We start from the raw sequence: 16,023 nt of genomic DNA, 5'->3' as shown, positions 1-16,023 counted from the left end.
AACACACACGTACTTTGAAATGGTTAAAACAATTCAGCGCGCACGTTCGCCTTTGTAGAAAGTTTGGAAAACACACAGGAGGCGGATTTGGTTTGAAAAGTGGAATTTGCATTTATTGAACCTTTGATTAAAATACACATTAGGTTGGCCCCGTCATAATAAGATGCATGAAATCATCAGCAACAAAATAAAAACAAAGAAAAATAACAAAAAAAAAAAAGAGAGAAGGCCTGCGTACGTACATCACCATCAGTGGCTCTGAGTACATGCACTGATCTCCATACACATTTGGACAGACAGCACACAGAAATCAAGATTTCTCTTTTAAGCTTTGGATCAAATTGTTGCTGCTGCATTGATCACAAATTAATATTTACAGCCGTAGCAGTTTTGTTCTCCCACATGAGAAAATAGTGCATTAGCGGTGACATGTTTAAGGAGTCTGCATCTCCTGAAATCCCAGTTATTACACTGCACCGACCCAGGGTGTAGAAGTGAATGATTAATACCTTACAGTACTGGTAAGTATTGATATGATGGTGTGTACTGGAAAGAAGCACTGATCTTTACTGGATCTTCAGCTACAAACTAGTGTTTCACCATTTGATTTTTAAATATATATGTATATACACATAAACACACACATACAGTTAGACAGTGTTGAGATTGTGTGTATGGTTATAGGAATCTTCCATCATTCTTATGAGTGAATAAGTGACAAACAGTAAACGCGTATATAAAGGTCATACATGTATAACTCTGTACATTATTTGCTGTGAACAACACTTAAAGCACTTTATGTTTTTCCAGCGTCTTTCCAAAGCTCTTCCACTCACTTCTTTTTAACTCCGTCCTGCACTTTCGGTACTCCTCCTTTCCTCCGTTCATTAAACCTGCACCATCACGCACGTTCTGAAGCAGACAGGATAAACTTAGCGCCACTCAGAGATCGAAGGCTAATTAAAAATTAAAAAGAAAAAAAGCGTGCCTTCGGTTTCCGTAGCTGCGTGGCGATGGCAAAACAGCCTCACACGAACCTGCCTTCACCTTTTTAGAACTCACATTCACCTTTTCGTTTACTTTCTCGTCATGAAGTCAAGTCAAGGAAAAACTTGAGGGTGTAACATCACTTGCTGACCCTAATTTTGCTTTAACATGATAAGAAGTACATTCGGCGGATAGTTCTCCTGATAGTAGCGTCCTGGCTTGCAAACAACAACAATCCACCAGACCCCGCACAATCAACATTAAAAATCAACATTCAAATAACCAGCTGTTTGTACCGTCGACATAAAAGCTCAGAGCCAAAACAAAAAAATCGCTTCAGAACAACAAAAAAAGTCAGCGAGGACGGACCACCATCAGCCAGCTCCCTGCGAGGGTTTGATTACGACTGATGACTGATCCACCCAGGAGAAAAAAAAAAAAGAAATAAAGAAATGTAACAATAAGGACTGATTTGCACAAAATGATGCACATTCAACAACAGTAAATACAGAAAAAACTACAACAAACTCACAAGAGGAATGACAGTAAACACATCAGCTGATGGGCTGCATCAGCTCTGATCAAATAATTAAGAGGGTTACCCACAGCTTTAAAAGACACTTTCACTTCAATATCCTGCTGTAATGATTGTAAACACATTATTTTTAAACATCAAATTTTCTTTATTATTTAGTCGCATGAAGCTCAGGTAAAAGGTACCAAAACAAACTTTGATTAAACTCCCTGTTGAGGCTTCAGGGACACCGAGGAGTCAAATACTGCCGTTTTAGAGTCAACTCATCGCACATGGACTCCTGTAAAGGACTTTTTTTCCCAACAGAAATGCTATGAAAGGCAGAATTTTAACATAAAACATGATCTTTTCCTAAACCTGCAGTGCAAAATAGGACATGGGACATGAAACAGTATGTCCTGGATTACGCACGACCCCTAAAAGCTCTTTTAACGTGACTTTAAATTAAGTCACTAGGAACGCAACGGCATCATTTTAGAGGATGTGAACCCCCAAAAATTAAAAAAAAAAAAAAAAATCTTTCCTCAAATGAATTTTCTGTCCCGTTTTCTGTCTTTTGACTCATGAAAAACTGCAGTTTCTGCCCCCAAACGCTGTCACAACCCAATCCAGTGGAAATGAATAACCTTTCCCATCAAAGTATGCTCAGTAGATCGCAAGATTGTTGCTAGAAATACAGTACTGTCACATTTAAAGCACACGATTATAGTGAAACTTTGACGACTTGGTATCGGACATGAACAGTTGAGGTAATACATTTATCAACATTTAGTGTCACGGATACAATCAACCAATGCCCATTAACCTTTCACCTTCACATCACTCCATTCTTTTCCTTCATCTCCAGTCTCCGCCCTTCATACAGGTAGTGTTTTACTTCTAAATGAGACCCTCTTTACCAGAAATAAAGTGTAAACAAACAAACAAACAAAGAAATCAGTGCACTATACACACAGAATCAAATACCAAATAATTTAAATCTGTATTTACATAAAAAAGGCATAAAGTGAGGTTGAAATGGTTAGTGCTAATGATGCTTGTATCCTCTTGTTACACCTCTGCTCTATCTTTCAGGTAGTACCGTTTTTACCATCTGCAATATGCTTCAGGTGGATGGTTAGTGTCTGTGTCTACTTCATGCTACTGGTGAAACTGGACTGGACCTGGATTATAATTAGCCCACCTAAGGTTGAGTTTCTGCACATAAGAGATCTGGACTGAAGGAACCGACCTGTCATAACGCACGATGCTCTGCTACGGTGCTGTGAGTGGAAAACCCCCCAAAAACCCCCCAGAAAAAACACGAGGCGTTCAGGTGCAGACGTTCCACGAACTAGTAAGCAGCATGCTCGTAAATGTGTATCTAAATATTCTCTTTTCTGATCGATGGCAGCGTTTTATACAGCGAAGCAGCGGCGTCTCAGAGGACGACCTCGAGTGTGGAGCTAATGCTTTCCCTCCTCCCCAGTGTTCTTTAAAAAAATATGCTGCAGGCGCAAAGTGTTTGATCTGGCGTTGAGCTTTAAGTGTGTAGTTGGACCAAACCGAGCTGCAAACAGCCTCTCCTCCTCGGGCCGCTTCTGCCTCCCGTCTCCGGTCTAGCCGAGCAGGGAGCTGCGTCTGGATAGGTCTACGTTGCTGGCGCTTAGCCCCCTGCTGTCTGAGAGTCCAGAGTTGACATCCTGCAGGCAGATCAGGTCGTGTTAGTATTTGGGTTAGGAAACGCTGTGCATATTCTGTCAGGTAACAGACAATCACCTGGACTCGATATTTAATTCGAAAGATAGAATTTCCTGAGTGAAATTGCAGCTGTGAGGAATAAAGTACCTGTGTGGTTTCCTCGGTGCTCTTATTGAGGAAGTTAAGGGAGCTGGCTCTCTTCATTCTGTACAGAAACACACGATTACCAGTGAACTCAAACCACAAACTTCAGTAATGAGTTAAAGACAGAAAGTGTTTTTACAAAACTGAGTGATTTGAGTAATATTTAGGAATGGACAAGGCAGACCACCCATCATGGTTCCCGAGCAATTAAGGCTTCATCGTGGATCTTATTTACAAGGTCACGCAACCTTCATGCTCAATTGTAAATGTTATACTCAACTATATACCCACTGGACCCTTTATTAGGTACGCCTTTATAGTACCAGGTTGGACCCCGTTTCTCTTTCAGAGCTGCCTCAATTCAACAACGTGCTGGAAACATGACTCATTACTTCTTCATGTTGACACAACAGCATCACACAGTTGATGCAGATTTCCTGCTTGCACATTCATTATGAGAATCATCCTTGTGCTTCAACGTCCTGTGTGTTCAACGATGTTCATCTTTGTTTCAGTTTCGTATGTTTCAGTTTTGAACAGTGTTATAATTGGTCTGAATTTTTTGAAGATGTACTTTTAGCTTTGGGAACTGAAGTGCGAATGTAATTTGGACTGGCGAGAAGAAAAACTGAAGTAACCATAACTATAACCTGACTGCACAGCTGCAGTAGTCTTACCCTGGGTTGCGGGGTTCTTGAGGACCGCTGCCCTGCAGCTTCTTCACCAGCATTTCGCTGCTCCTTCTCAGAGCATCACGAATCTTACCGAAGGAGCCGCTGCGGCGCAGAGACCCGTTACCATCCTGAGGGCGAGATGTGCAACAGTAAAACTTTAGAAAAACACCTCCTTTAAGGCACGCTAGAACAGACTCACAGACAAGGATTTCCACAGTACTTTATGAAATTATTCACACTGTGGTTTACGCTGTAGTCACATCCAGTCAATGTGAACACATACTGCTACTTTATTAGCTTCCAAACTTATGTTACCCCGTTCCACTCAGCCGAGTCGTCGCCCTCGTTCTCCCCTCTCTGTCCACCAGGTCCGTTCGTTCCCTCCCTGCTGTGTCGTCTGTCGCTCCCAGAGCCTCCGTCCTTCAGCAGCTCCACCACCTTACTCTGGTTAATGGCATCAATACCCTGAGAGAGGAAAATAAAGACAAGGGTGATGCAAGGGCCTGAAAAAAAACCCTTTTATACAACAGCAGACGCAGCATGTGTTCTTTACTATGTGCAAACATTAGTACGACTGATCTTTAAATCACTTTGGCACACAGTTTATGAGCCAATAAATCGTAGCTGGAATGCCTGTTGAACAAATCCGCTCGCTTAACTGAAAAATCCCTGAAAAGAGCCCAGATGACTAATCTAAAGGCGGTAATTCAAACGGCCAAACGGCCGTCGTCGAGAGGGTTCCTGTTGCACCTGTTTGCGTGACTTGCTGGCGCACTCCTCCAGTGTTTCTGCGGCCTCCAGTTTGCCCTGGCGACGGTACAAAGCTCCCAAGCTTTTGAGGGTTGTGTTCACTGTTGGGCTGTTGAGAAAGAAAGAAATCCAGCTTTTTTTTTTCTTTAGATCTTTTAAAAGTAACCTAATCCATCAATCAGGGTTAAACAATCAAGCGTTAGACCTTTCCCAAACTGAACCACAAAGCAAACACTCTCTGCTGCTTTGAGAAGTTTACTGTTACACAGTCTGCAAAGTATCTGCTCCTCAAACAAAAGGGATGGAAATGTGCCGTTTCTACTATAAAACTAGAAGAATGACGAACCACAGACTGATAAAGTCAGTGGTTTAACTTCTAGTCTTTTGAGGCAAACATAGATTTGTAATGAGCTTTGTTTCCCTTCCTTTTTGGTGATGATAGTTTCCCTGTTCTGTTCCTCTGTGTTACCATTTTTCATCTTTTTAAAAAGACAAAAAGGCCATCAGATCAGAGTAGCCTCCCTTGGTAGACATTCACAGTTAGGTCACATACATGATCAGACAGTTTAGACTTTGACCTGTTTCCAGTGGATCTAAATGTCTGATTTACCTGTCCACCTTGCAGGCCTTGTACCAGCTCCCATACTCTACATATGGGCCTGAGTCCTTGCGTTTGCCCTGAAAGAAAGAGTGACACAGATTAATATTAAACGAGTCAGAAAGCAGGAGGAGACAAGTACAAAATGCTGGTCCGATAGGCAGCAAGTTAAAACAACAAAAAAACCTTGTCCTTATACCCACTGTATGTGTTGCCTGCCTACCTTGCTCTCTTCTCTTTCCTCAGCGTGCATCCAGATTGGTTTATTATCATCTGCAACAGGCAGAAATATCACATAATTACTTTTTTTATACAAGAACATCATGTGTGGGCCACCAAACCCACACTGAAGAGGACTTAAGATGCTTTTTATTGTTCTGCACTGTTAAAATCATAAAAATAACCCAATAACTATGAATGACACTTCAGTCTGCTGGATATCCTCTAATATGGTCTGTAATTTGGTCATTTCAGGCACATTTTCCATGGCTGCCCTTCAAAAGCAGTTGCAGTCAAATAAAAAAACGTTGGGTTAAAAGGGAAATAATAGTTATGATTAAGGAGGAACTGTCTAGAGTCCTGAAATACAGCATGGAGTTGGATTTGAGTTTAAAAAGTATTTTAATTGTCCTGAAAAATGACCAAAATCCTGAAATTACCCATTTTTAGTTTGAGGTAATGCCTCTCTGTCTATGTAAACACATTTGATTTCATGTAAACAAGCAGCTGTCACTCACCAAACCCAGCTAAAGCCCGCTCTCGTGCTGAGCATGTGAGCACATAAGGGTTTGATAGACTTAGCTGGATAGGCGGGAGGAAACCATCAGCATTAAGCTGCTTTGCGAGCTTCAGTGTAATCCTCTGACTTGCTGAGAACTCAGAGCGATGCGGCCGTCAGGGTGTGACCAAACCACAGCCTGAATCTAAAAAAACAAGGCTAACAGGAAGACTTCTGATGTAAATTGAGCCTGACTCACAGCCTGCTCCTCTCTGCCCAGTCCTGGCAATTTGAGTAACTCTGTGACCAGCAGGATCTGATACAGTCACTTCAGTGTGACTCAGCTGTTTGCCTGTTGGCTCTACTTACTGTTGACAGAGCCAAACTCCTTCTCGTGCGCCCTGGTCAAAATCTCTTTGTACAGAGCTTCAGCGTCTGCAAATTTCCCCTGCTTCAGGTAGCATGTGGCCTAAAGAGAAACAGGAAGCACCGACAATCCTGATCAGATCAATAAAATATCTTAGAAATAGGTGAAATAGTCACAGGGGAAAAAAACTATAAAGGTAGTGAAACAGTGAAGAGGCAGAAGGGTGTTCAAATGATAGACTGTATATAAAAGATGGGCATAGCCAACATTAGATTTTAACTGGTCCCAGTGAGAAGCCCCAAGGTGAACGCTTAGCTGTTGTCCTTTTGACTGACACAGGACGCTCATAAGACAGCAGCTTGTCAATCAAACATAAATCAATATTTTCTTTATCCTCCTTTTTGGCTCTGAAGGGAAAATATAAAAAAATTACTGAATGCGACACGATGTTCAGACTTTAATCCCGTGTCTGAGACCAGAAGCTCATCAGGGCAGCGTTTACTACCGTCTTAAATCACGTGAACAGCAGGGGAGTTTTCCCAAAGACCTTTACAGAACCAGACACATTTTTACAACCAGAGGAGTCGCCCCCTGCTGGCCATTTTACACCCTGACGCTACATCTATCTTTACAGTCTGTAGTGCAAATTAAGTTCCCACCAGGTTATTTTTGGTTTTGGCCACATTGGGGTCATCAGCTCCGAGCTTGGATTCGTAGATCTCCAGGGCTCGTCCGTAGTAGTACTCCACCTCGTCGTACTTGCCCTGGTTCTGACACAGTAGGGCCAGGTTGTTCAGCTGCTTAGCCACGTCTGGATGGTACTTCCCCAGCACCTGGTTACAACAGTGAGACAACCACACATTTGCAAAACAAACTACAATCACGTGACCACATGGAGACTGTCTGGGTAACTTGTCTGCTTATGTACCCTTTATATCAAAAGGTGATTCAGTTGCTAAAACACAAATATGAACAAAACTGCAATTGTACCTTCTCTCTGATCTCCAGTGCTCTCTTGCAGAGAGGCTCAGCCTCCTTGTATTTGCCCCTCTTGCCATATAATACAGCGAGATTGTTGAGGGTTGCAGCCACAGCTGGGTGGTCCTTCCCCAGTGTCTTCTCCCTGATGGCTAAAGCGTCATTCAGAAGATGAGCGGCTTCTTTGTATTTGTTCTGGTCCCTGGAGCACAAAACACAAAGCACAGACCCATGGCGCTGTGTTCAGAGGCTTTATTTTACAACAATGAATAGTTTATGAAAAGCGTCCACACTCTCAAGCCCCCACCTGTACACCAGAGCCAGGATGTTGAGCATAGTGGCGACGTCTGGATGGTCATGCCCAGATGTCTTCTCCAGGTCCTCCAGGGCTTGCTTGCACAGCGGCACAGCCACCTCGTACCTCCCCTGAGAGGCGTACTGGATCACCAGGTTGTGCAGCGTCCTGAGGCGCGCCGGGATCTCGTAGCCTCCCTGCTGGGCTGCCACCTCTCCACTGGGCTGGGCTGTGACACGAAGCACAGCATGGTCGAGAATAAGCAAAACTACCTACTAGAAGTTTTTAAAGCGTTACATGAAGTTCTCAAATGAATTATTTGTTCAGTACTCCATCAGTTTTCAAAAATAGTAACTAAGTTACTGTCAGATCCAAGCAGAACATATGGTGGATAAAAAACATGAAGTCAGATCTGCTGTAGTGATCAGCACTCCAGCAGGAAATGGAGGAAGCTTCTGTAACAAGATTTTCTTTTCCTTTATATAATTTGATGATAGTCATGTTCTCCAAAAAGTAGATAAAGCCTTTTAAAAGCTATGTGTCGTACTCTCTACCCTCTCTCCTGCTTGTTATGCTCTTGCTGCTGCTGAACGCTAACTATCCATTCAGACTATGGCTGAATGTATATTTCACTGTAAGAGCGAATGAAGGTTCAGCACGTAGCGTGTGGTTAATTTGCAGGAAAGCTAAAGACGCTGCATACACTGACACAACTGATTTATCTTTGTATGTGCTGTGTTGAAGAGCTGCTAAAAAACCTATAGCACAGAAGTTGAACTATTTAAATGACTTGCAGTTCAGACTTCAGGGCTACAGGTGCTATATTATTAAGATAAAAAATAAAGCAATGATTAAAAACTGTAAAACTAAAATAAAATGTCTGCCCAATCTTAACTCACATGTGTATGCATGCCAGATGTTTCCTTGAAGTAGCTGCAGCATGAGTAGATCAGACAAGGCGGCTTGTGGTCGGTCATCATTACATGTGCATAGGTGAACGCTGCACAGTGACTGAACACCCAGTGAGCTACCAGTTATCTCTTCCTGTGGTGTACCACATTCGGCACTCTCTCTGTTAAACTGGGCCGTGGACAGCCTGTACTGTGAACCGATGATTAACCTCATCAAATCGTTATATCATAATTCATTCAAACTGTCTTGGTCACATGGGAGCCAAAAACAAACAATCCCTACATAACATGTGCGCCTCTCAGAATCATTCTTGTATTAAATGACAGATTTCAGCTTTATGTGAGGCTTTGACTGGCTTGAGCACAAATTCATCAGTAAAATCCCAATGTACTCATCTTAAAATGAGTCATCCCATTAAGGCCTCTCTGCTGATGTCATACCTGGTCCCTGGTCATCATCATTAGGGAATAAGTCATCCAGGTTATCCTTTGAAGCGTCTCCGCCTGTGCTGCCGCCCGAGCTCTGGTTCTTCTCCTCGGAGGGCGACACGTCGTCGTCGAACTTCTTGATCTGGTTCATGAACTCCAGGTGCTTCTTCTCCTCCTCCAGCTGGGCGACGCTCTGCTCGCTGCGCTGCAGCTTGTGCTGCGTTCCAGCCAACTCGTCCCGCAGCCACTGGTTCTCCTGGCAGAGGCGGCGCACCTGAGCGCGCAGCTTCTGCTTCTCCGACTCCACGGTGCTCAGGTGGCTGGACAGGGCGATGATCACCTGGTGTAAAAGGAAATTGTAAAAATCACAAAAATATCTGTTTCTTTGTGCACCAACTCTGCCACATGATCAAGAGGTGAACAAACACCTTGGTCCACAGATACACATTAGGAGGTTCTTATCTATATCACATATTAAGATGCTGCCTAGCAACAGGTTAGAACGACCTGCATTCAGCATGTATGCACCAATCACACCTTACAAGGATCGTATAATTTTTGTTTCAAAAGACTTCATTTATATCAACAAAGCTTCTTTCATGCATGATATATCACAAAGCCATCAGGCCGCCTAGTGACGATCCAAGATGTCCTGTTTATTGCCTTTGTAAAAAAAAAAAAAAACCCTTATAAAAGCATCCTATTGTATTAGGTTCACAATAGAGTGTGAACTTCAGTGTACAATTCAGTGTAAACGTCAAAAACCTAAGTGTCTGTCTCTCACCTGTGCCTCTCCCAGACCCAGCTCAATGGCTTCCAGACTCTTGCGCAGCAGCCCCGACTTCTCTTGTGCAACAGGTGGCTGGGTGCAGTCCAGCAGAGAGTTTAGGAGCTGGGCATGCTCGCCACGTAGCGTCTCCAGACCCTGCATGACGGTCTTAGTGTTAAGGACGATCTCATCCTGGCTCAGTCGCTCCAGGGCTTCTTCACGTGGATACACCATGGTGGACATTGCCAGGTTTCACACACACTGTGAGAAAAGGGAAGGAAAACCTACATTTACTTACATTTCTGATTCACATTCTGCCCTGCTTGAAACCCTCAAAACATTAGGTGTTCAGTGTAACCACATCCTGCCACAGAAGGTGGCAAAGAAACAGAAACGAGCGATGATTAATTTGCGGCGTGAGGACATAATGACACAAAAGATGAGACAAATAGTGGAGTAATATTATGACTCAAACCCAGCGCTGCCGACAGTTCCTCTATCCACCTGCTCATGAATGAGAAATACCACACCGGAAACACTGAAGGACATGATGTGGCGCAAACAAAAGTAATGAGGAGAACAAAATGAGAAACACTGACAACGCGAATGAAGGGACTGTTCCTGAGATTCATTTCCTGTTTGGCATCATCCTGTAAATGATGGAGTTAAAAGAGATGGATGAAAAACAAAAACCACGCAGCACAAGCGTGTCTTGTTATGAACAGAAGGCACGCTGTATAAAAGCTTCCCGACATCAGACAGAAAGAGAAAGGTTGTCTGTGAGATTGTATACTGGACGGATAATTAAAGTAAATTTAGCCTGAAACAAACACAGACCAGCAAATCCAATTAACAGGAGAAGTGATCAGTGAACAAAGCTAACCTTGTGAGGGCGGGGCAACGATTATCACAGCGGCGTCGGATTTAGAGCCAGACGGACATCTGGATGAAATGTTATTTTAAACTAAGACAAATGTCCCAACATCTGTAGCAGCATAACTGAGCAGTCGTAGGTTAGAAATTGGATTCATACATTGTATACAAATAAGTAAAAGACTCTTAAAAAGCCAGCAAATGGATCAAATTATAGCCTCAGAGAATATTAGACTTTAAACTTGAGTTTCCTTCTCCAATTACATCTTTATCTCTAAAAAAAGATTACTTTTTAGTGTAACTTTGCTACTTTAACCTCAGAAAAATTCTGTTATTTAAGTTGGAATTTTTCTGCCCTTCATAAATTTACATCTTTAATACAAAAAAACATTGGAGCATATTTTTTCTTTGTATGTATGCCAGATAATAAACTAACCAATTTACTCTTAGAACATCCATCTTTTCTTTTTCTTCACATATTCACAGCTCTAACCTTTAGAAAAGTGTATTTTTACAGTAATTTTTATGTTTTTTCCTAATACATTTATGTATTTTTACCTTTTTTTTTTTTAAATCTCAGAATATCAAACTTCTTTCCTGTAATTCTCAATCATACATTTACAACTTTAACTGATCTCTCACAACCTAAAGGCAGATCTTTAAATTGACTTCCTGATCTTCTGGGAGTACTCACAGTAAATGTAGTGCTATATGGTCTTTAAATCATTAGTCATGATTAGTCATGTCCATGATGAGCCTGGCAGATACACGTGTGCACTGTGAATCCTTCCAGCCAGGAAAAGAGAAACATTCATGCTGCGTATTAATATTTAGATAACATTTACAAAGTCCAATATCCAAACCGTGGGCCACTTCTGGCACAGTAAACGGCGACTTTCCGCCTTGAGCATGCGCACTGTCTCCATATTGACCAGATGTAAGTGAAAGGGTTGCAGCCGCAGCAGGAGGAGAAAGAGGTCGTCAGAGGAGCCAAATGTGCAACATCGTGACTTTCTCTCTCTCCCAGCTTTGATGGAGGAGGCGCACCTGTTCTGTTCTCCTCTCCTGCTCCCTCCCTTCCTCTCTCACCCATCCTCCTCTCCCACCCCCTCCCATCTTGCCTCATACACTTGACTGCAATGCACCAATATTCACGCTTCCTTTCAAGTCCACCGCTTCACAAATGCAGAAGAACAGAGCTAACTGTGCGGGCGGACAAACGAGCGGCAGCAGGAAATGATCGCGATCGCACACCCCTCACGTTTGAATTAAACCCTTCAGAGCCATGAATAAAGGCAGGAGCCGGTGGATGGCCGAGGCCTAATGCCGGGGAGGAAGTCGGCAGATCAGTGAAGGTGACCGACAGCAGAGAGCACTGCTCAAAAAGCATAAAGCTACAACAGACGATGAACATAAGGCCAAATAAATGCCTGTCCATCGCTGAAAACGTGTTGATGTGTCTGGTCCCGACATGCAGCCTGTTTGTAAACAGTGCAGGCCCGATCCTCCAAGGTGTTACACAACACAGAGATGCGTATCATTATTATATCATTATCATCATCAGCACACGCAGGGCTGCATTATTTACAATATGCACACATAATCCCGCAACAAACACCACGTAAAGAGCGATGCTTCATTTCTAGCGACAGATTTATCGACCTGGCCGTCCCACTGCTACAAATATACCGACAAACTGCCCTCATGCAACATAAACTACAATCTATTCTGACCGTTTAAGTGCACCGTAGTGCAAGTATTATTATTATTTATCCTCAGTTTTACCTTCATCGAAGATAAACGCAGCAATTACAGAGCCTCGAACAAAGCGGCAGCACAATGTTGTGATGCTCCGGACAGACCCGCGTCAAGTTTACCAAAACGAACAAGCGTCCGGTGCCGGTTTTTCAAAATAAAACTCCATTTACAGTTAGACAAGTGGCAATGGGAAGATAACGGCATCCAAGGACGAAACGGAGAGTGCTCTCTCAACGCTGAGCAACTTGTACTAATACACGAAAACACGGTCCGCTTGTTTTTCTAAAATTCACTTCACAAAGCAGCCATTAAATTAAAATTAGCTTTACTTTGAAGACTGCTGGGTGACGAGAGCTGCCGCTAGCACACCTGCTTTGTTGAATTAACACGCCTGCAGTTATTTGTAGATAAACCGAAATAGCTCGCGCACGCTACTGAGTTTACTTTAATGCGATTACGGCAACAAGTTTAACTGAGCTAAAAGCCACCTTGGCTAGCTGCTGTTTACGTTTTTCTTCACTTTAACTTACCCAGCTGTCACTTGACAGTAGATGACGGGGTGGACACAGCTAATATTTAGCTGTGTTTTTAACTTTAACCTCGGTGTTCACAGTATAAGCGACTGAACCTTTATTCGGCATAAAACTGATTATTTTGTGGATGTGCTTCAAAATTTGACAGAGAAAACGAAATGGCTGAGTTCCCAGAGACCCCAACCAAAGATTGAAAAAGCACTAAGATGATTCACGTTCGACATTTTTCAGTCAAGGCGGGGAATACATCTTGCGCATGCGTATAGTCGAGTTGTCGCTCTCGCAACATCCGAGCGTCTGAATTTTTCAGTTTCCCTCAAGACTCTATTTAATATAATAACCTAAATTGACATGGTGTAAATTATTATGCTATTTGCATGGTATTGTTTAGTAACATTAAGGTAAAATAGGAAAACGTAATTGCTCCTATTCTCTATCTTACATGTTAAGCACCTTGGCATACCCTTGGTTTTTAAGTGTGCTTTATAAAGTTTATTATTATTATTTATTGTAAAACGTTCACTCGGCGACATCTTTATATAGATGATTAGTTACGATAAAAGATTGTTTTAAAAAATAAAAGCAACAACAATACAAACACTTGATATGAATAATGAATTTTTAAAACTCGTAGACTATTTACAAAACAGAAGTTTGGATATAATTCTCTTGGTTTGCTAAAGCTCTTTGTCCGATGATGTCACCAGCATCCTCCATCCACAGGACCCGCTGCCTTGTTTCATAAGTATCATGTGCTAAGCTTAATTTATACTTTTTTACACTTTATGTATTCATCAGAAATCTGATTTTACTCTCCAACAAAGACTATAATTAGTAAAGTTCCCATTATTTCTGCAATTTTACGTCATTGAGCAGCACATATTAAGTGATATTTACCCAGACAGGCTACAGTGTCTGCATCAGTTTGTTCCACTTCAGAAATAAGCTGTATGGAGCTGTAGTACAAGCACACATCTGTAGTCCAGTAAGAGGAGACAGGGCTACAAATCAAGAATATCTTTATTTAAAAAAAAACAATGAAACAATGAAACACTTCCACTTCTCATCCCACATCTGTTTGATTGACAAACGTAATCATGAAAAAAGCGGTACTACAAAACATGTCAAATTAAAAAAAACAAAAGCAAAAAAATAAAGAATACAATATAACAAGTACTATTCTGATATGTACAAGCATCATTGTTTCTTATAGTATTGTTATAGGCAAAAGGCAAAAAAGCTGAAGACTGCTGCTGAAGAAATGATGGTATGTGCAAAATACTCTTCACAAGTCCACAAGCTCAGGGCGCTCTGTTCTGAGCAGAACCTCGGTCGGGTAGAAATCTACTGCTTTCACAGGTAACTCACATTTTCATGAAGACAGGTGGCAAAATTAAATTAAATTAAAACGTGTGAGGGGGTAACGGCATGCTCTCAGAAAGGTGAGCTTGTGGAGGCTTGGTGAAGAAGAAGACTCTCTCATCACCAGAAGGATGGCAGAGAGAGAAAGACACTGCTGACCACTGACAGATTACTGATGGACCGAACAGCTCCTAATCTCTAACCACGACTAGTCAAGGACAGAAGAACCATCGTCACAAACACATTGACACAGGTACAGAGGTACAGGTATTAAAAAAAAAAAAAAAAAAATACACAGCAAGAATTTCAGGACTTACACAGAACAACCAGCTTGTTCAGAGAGACGGCAGGAGAACATGTAAATGGGGTGAAATCAGTTTTTGTTAGGTGATAAGGAATGAGACTGTGTTGACAATGCAATAACTTCAAAACAAGGATCACTTTGTTGTTAATGTAGGGTGTTTTCAGGCTATCAGCATCCACCAAAAACCTACATATCTCTGGATAGTCTCACAATTTCTTCACATTTTAGTTTCTGGCAGTGATTTTTAATACCTCTAATGCTCAGTTTCAGTGATCTCCCTCTGAGCGCACAAGTTGAAGAGGCATGACAAGACTACGCTTAATTTCAGGAAATCGCATCATTGCAATAATTTGACTAACAATACTACAAGGCAAAGAGCATTTTGACTCAATTAGAGGTCTCTTCCAACAGCAGATACTCGAGCCCAGCTACAATTTACATTAAAAAGTTGAAGGTTTCGTTCCAAATATTGTACAAATTTCGCAAATTTAAAAATGCCGTACCACACTTCCATACTAAAGTTAGAAAAACCTACTATTTCAACACTACGAGTTCATACATTTAGCAAATAGTTTTGAGGTTCCCATGTAGTGGGGAAAAGAACCACTGCCTCATTGACTGAGTCCTAATATACATTATATGGACAAAAGTATTGAGACACACCTCCTAATGTTTGAATTCAACTGTTTTCAGACCCGTTGCCACAAAAATCATTCATCTAGCCAGACAGTCTGCCTTTACAACATCTGTGAAAGAATGGGCGGGTGCAAAGAGCTCACTGAATTTGAGTGAGGTGCTGTAACAGGGTGCCACCATTGAAGTATTTCCCTCTTTAATATCCCACTGTCAGCTGTAAGTACTATTACTAAACAGGAGTAACCATGGCAACTTATCCACGAAGTTCCCGACCACATAAAGTTACAGAGTGGGGTCACCGAGCGATGAGGGATATGGCATAGACATTAACATCAGCACAAAAACTGTGCGCCGGGAGCTTCACAGCATGCGTTTCCATGTGTAACATGTAGCTGACTCAGGTCTTTTGTCCATATAGTGCATCTAGTATTTTAATCATTATTTTCACAGTTCTTATTTTGCTGACCTAACGATGCAGAAACTCAACTCTGGCTGACTTTACTGGAAGGAGTTAAAATGTGGAGTGGGAACTGTTTTAGTTTCTAAAGGGGGGGGACACAACAGAATATGCTTTTAGCTCAGTTTTGGTCTCCACCAACTCTTATTTGACGCATCATTGCAATAAAGTAGTACTAAAAGTTTGTTCTATTTTCTTAGCAAAGGTCTTTGATTTGTTTCAGCAAATGCAGCATTTTACGCTTAAGCCAGTATCTTTTAAAGGA

The 16,023-nt window shown here is 41.9% G+C and overlaps 1 protein-coding gene across 2 annotated transcripts; it reads right to left on the bottom strand.

Annotated features, from left to right (window-relative positions):
• Positions 1-86: 86 nt before the first annotated feature.
• Positions 87-13,175, bottom strand: klc2 (kinesin light chain 2). Of its 2 annotated transcripts, none has more exons than XM_085266199.1 (14): positions 12,997-13,175; positions 9,851-10,096; positions 9,079-9,406; positions 7,739-7,955; positions 7,444-7,633; positions 7,113-7,286; positions 6,456-6,555; positions 5,592-5,641; positions 5,381-5,448; positions 4,771-4,879; positions 4,336-4,485; positions 4,024-4,148; positions 3,350-3,407; positions 87-3,204 (listed from the first exon to the last, which is right to left on the bottom strand). In XM_085266199.1, exons 2-14 carry the CDS (start codon positions 10,076-10,078, stop codon positions 3,121-3,123), a joined length of 1,881 nt encoding a protein of 626 aa, XP_085122325.1. In that variant the 5' UTR covers positions 10,079-10,096; positions 12,997-13,175; the 3' UTR covers positions 87-3,120. The 2 variants fall into 2 exon arrangements, with proteins under 2 accessions (XP_085122325.1, XP_085122317.1); XM_085266191.1 differs by lacking the exon at positions 12,997-13,175 and adding an exon at positions 12,494-12,598.
• Between the last annotated feature and the right edge of the window lie 2,848 nt (positions 13,176-16,023).

Source organism: Mchenga conophoros, linkage group LG3 (genome assembly GCF_057382185.1).
Source record: "Mchenga conophoros isolate Kocher_MC1m ecotype Shallow Benthic linkage group LG3, M_conophoros_male_GT1.1, whole genome shotgun sequence".
Taxonomy (NCBI): Eukaryota; Metazoa; Chordata; class Actinopteri; order Cichliformes; family Cichlidae; genus Mchenga; species Mchenga conophoros.
This window is presented reverse-complemented; position numbering and strand designations above follow the sequence as displayed.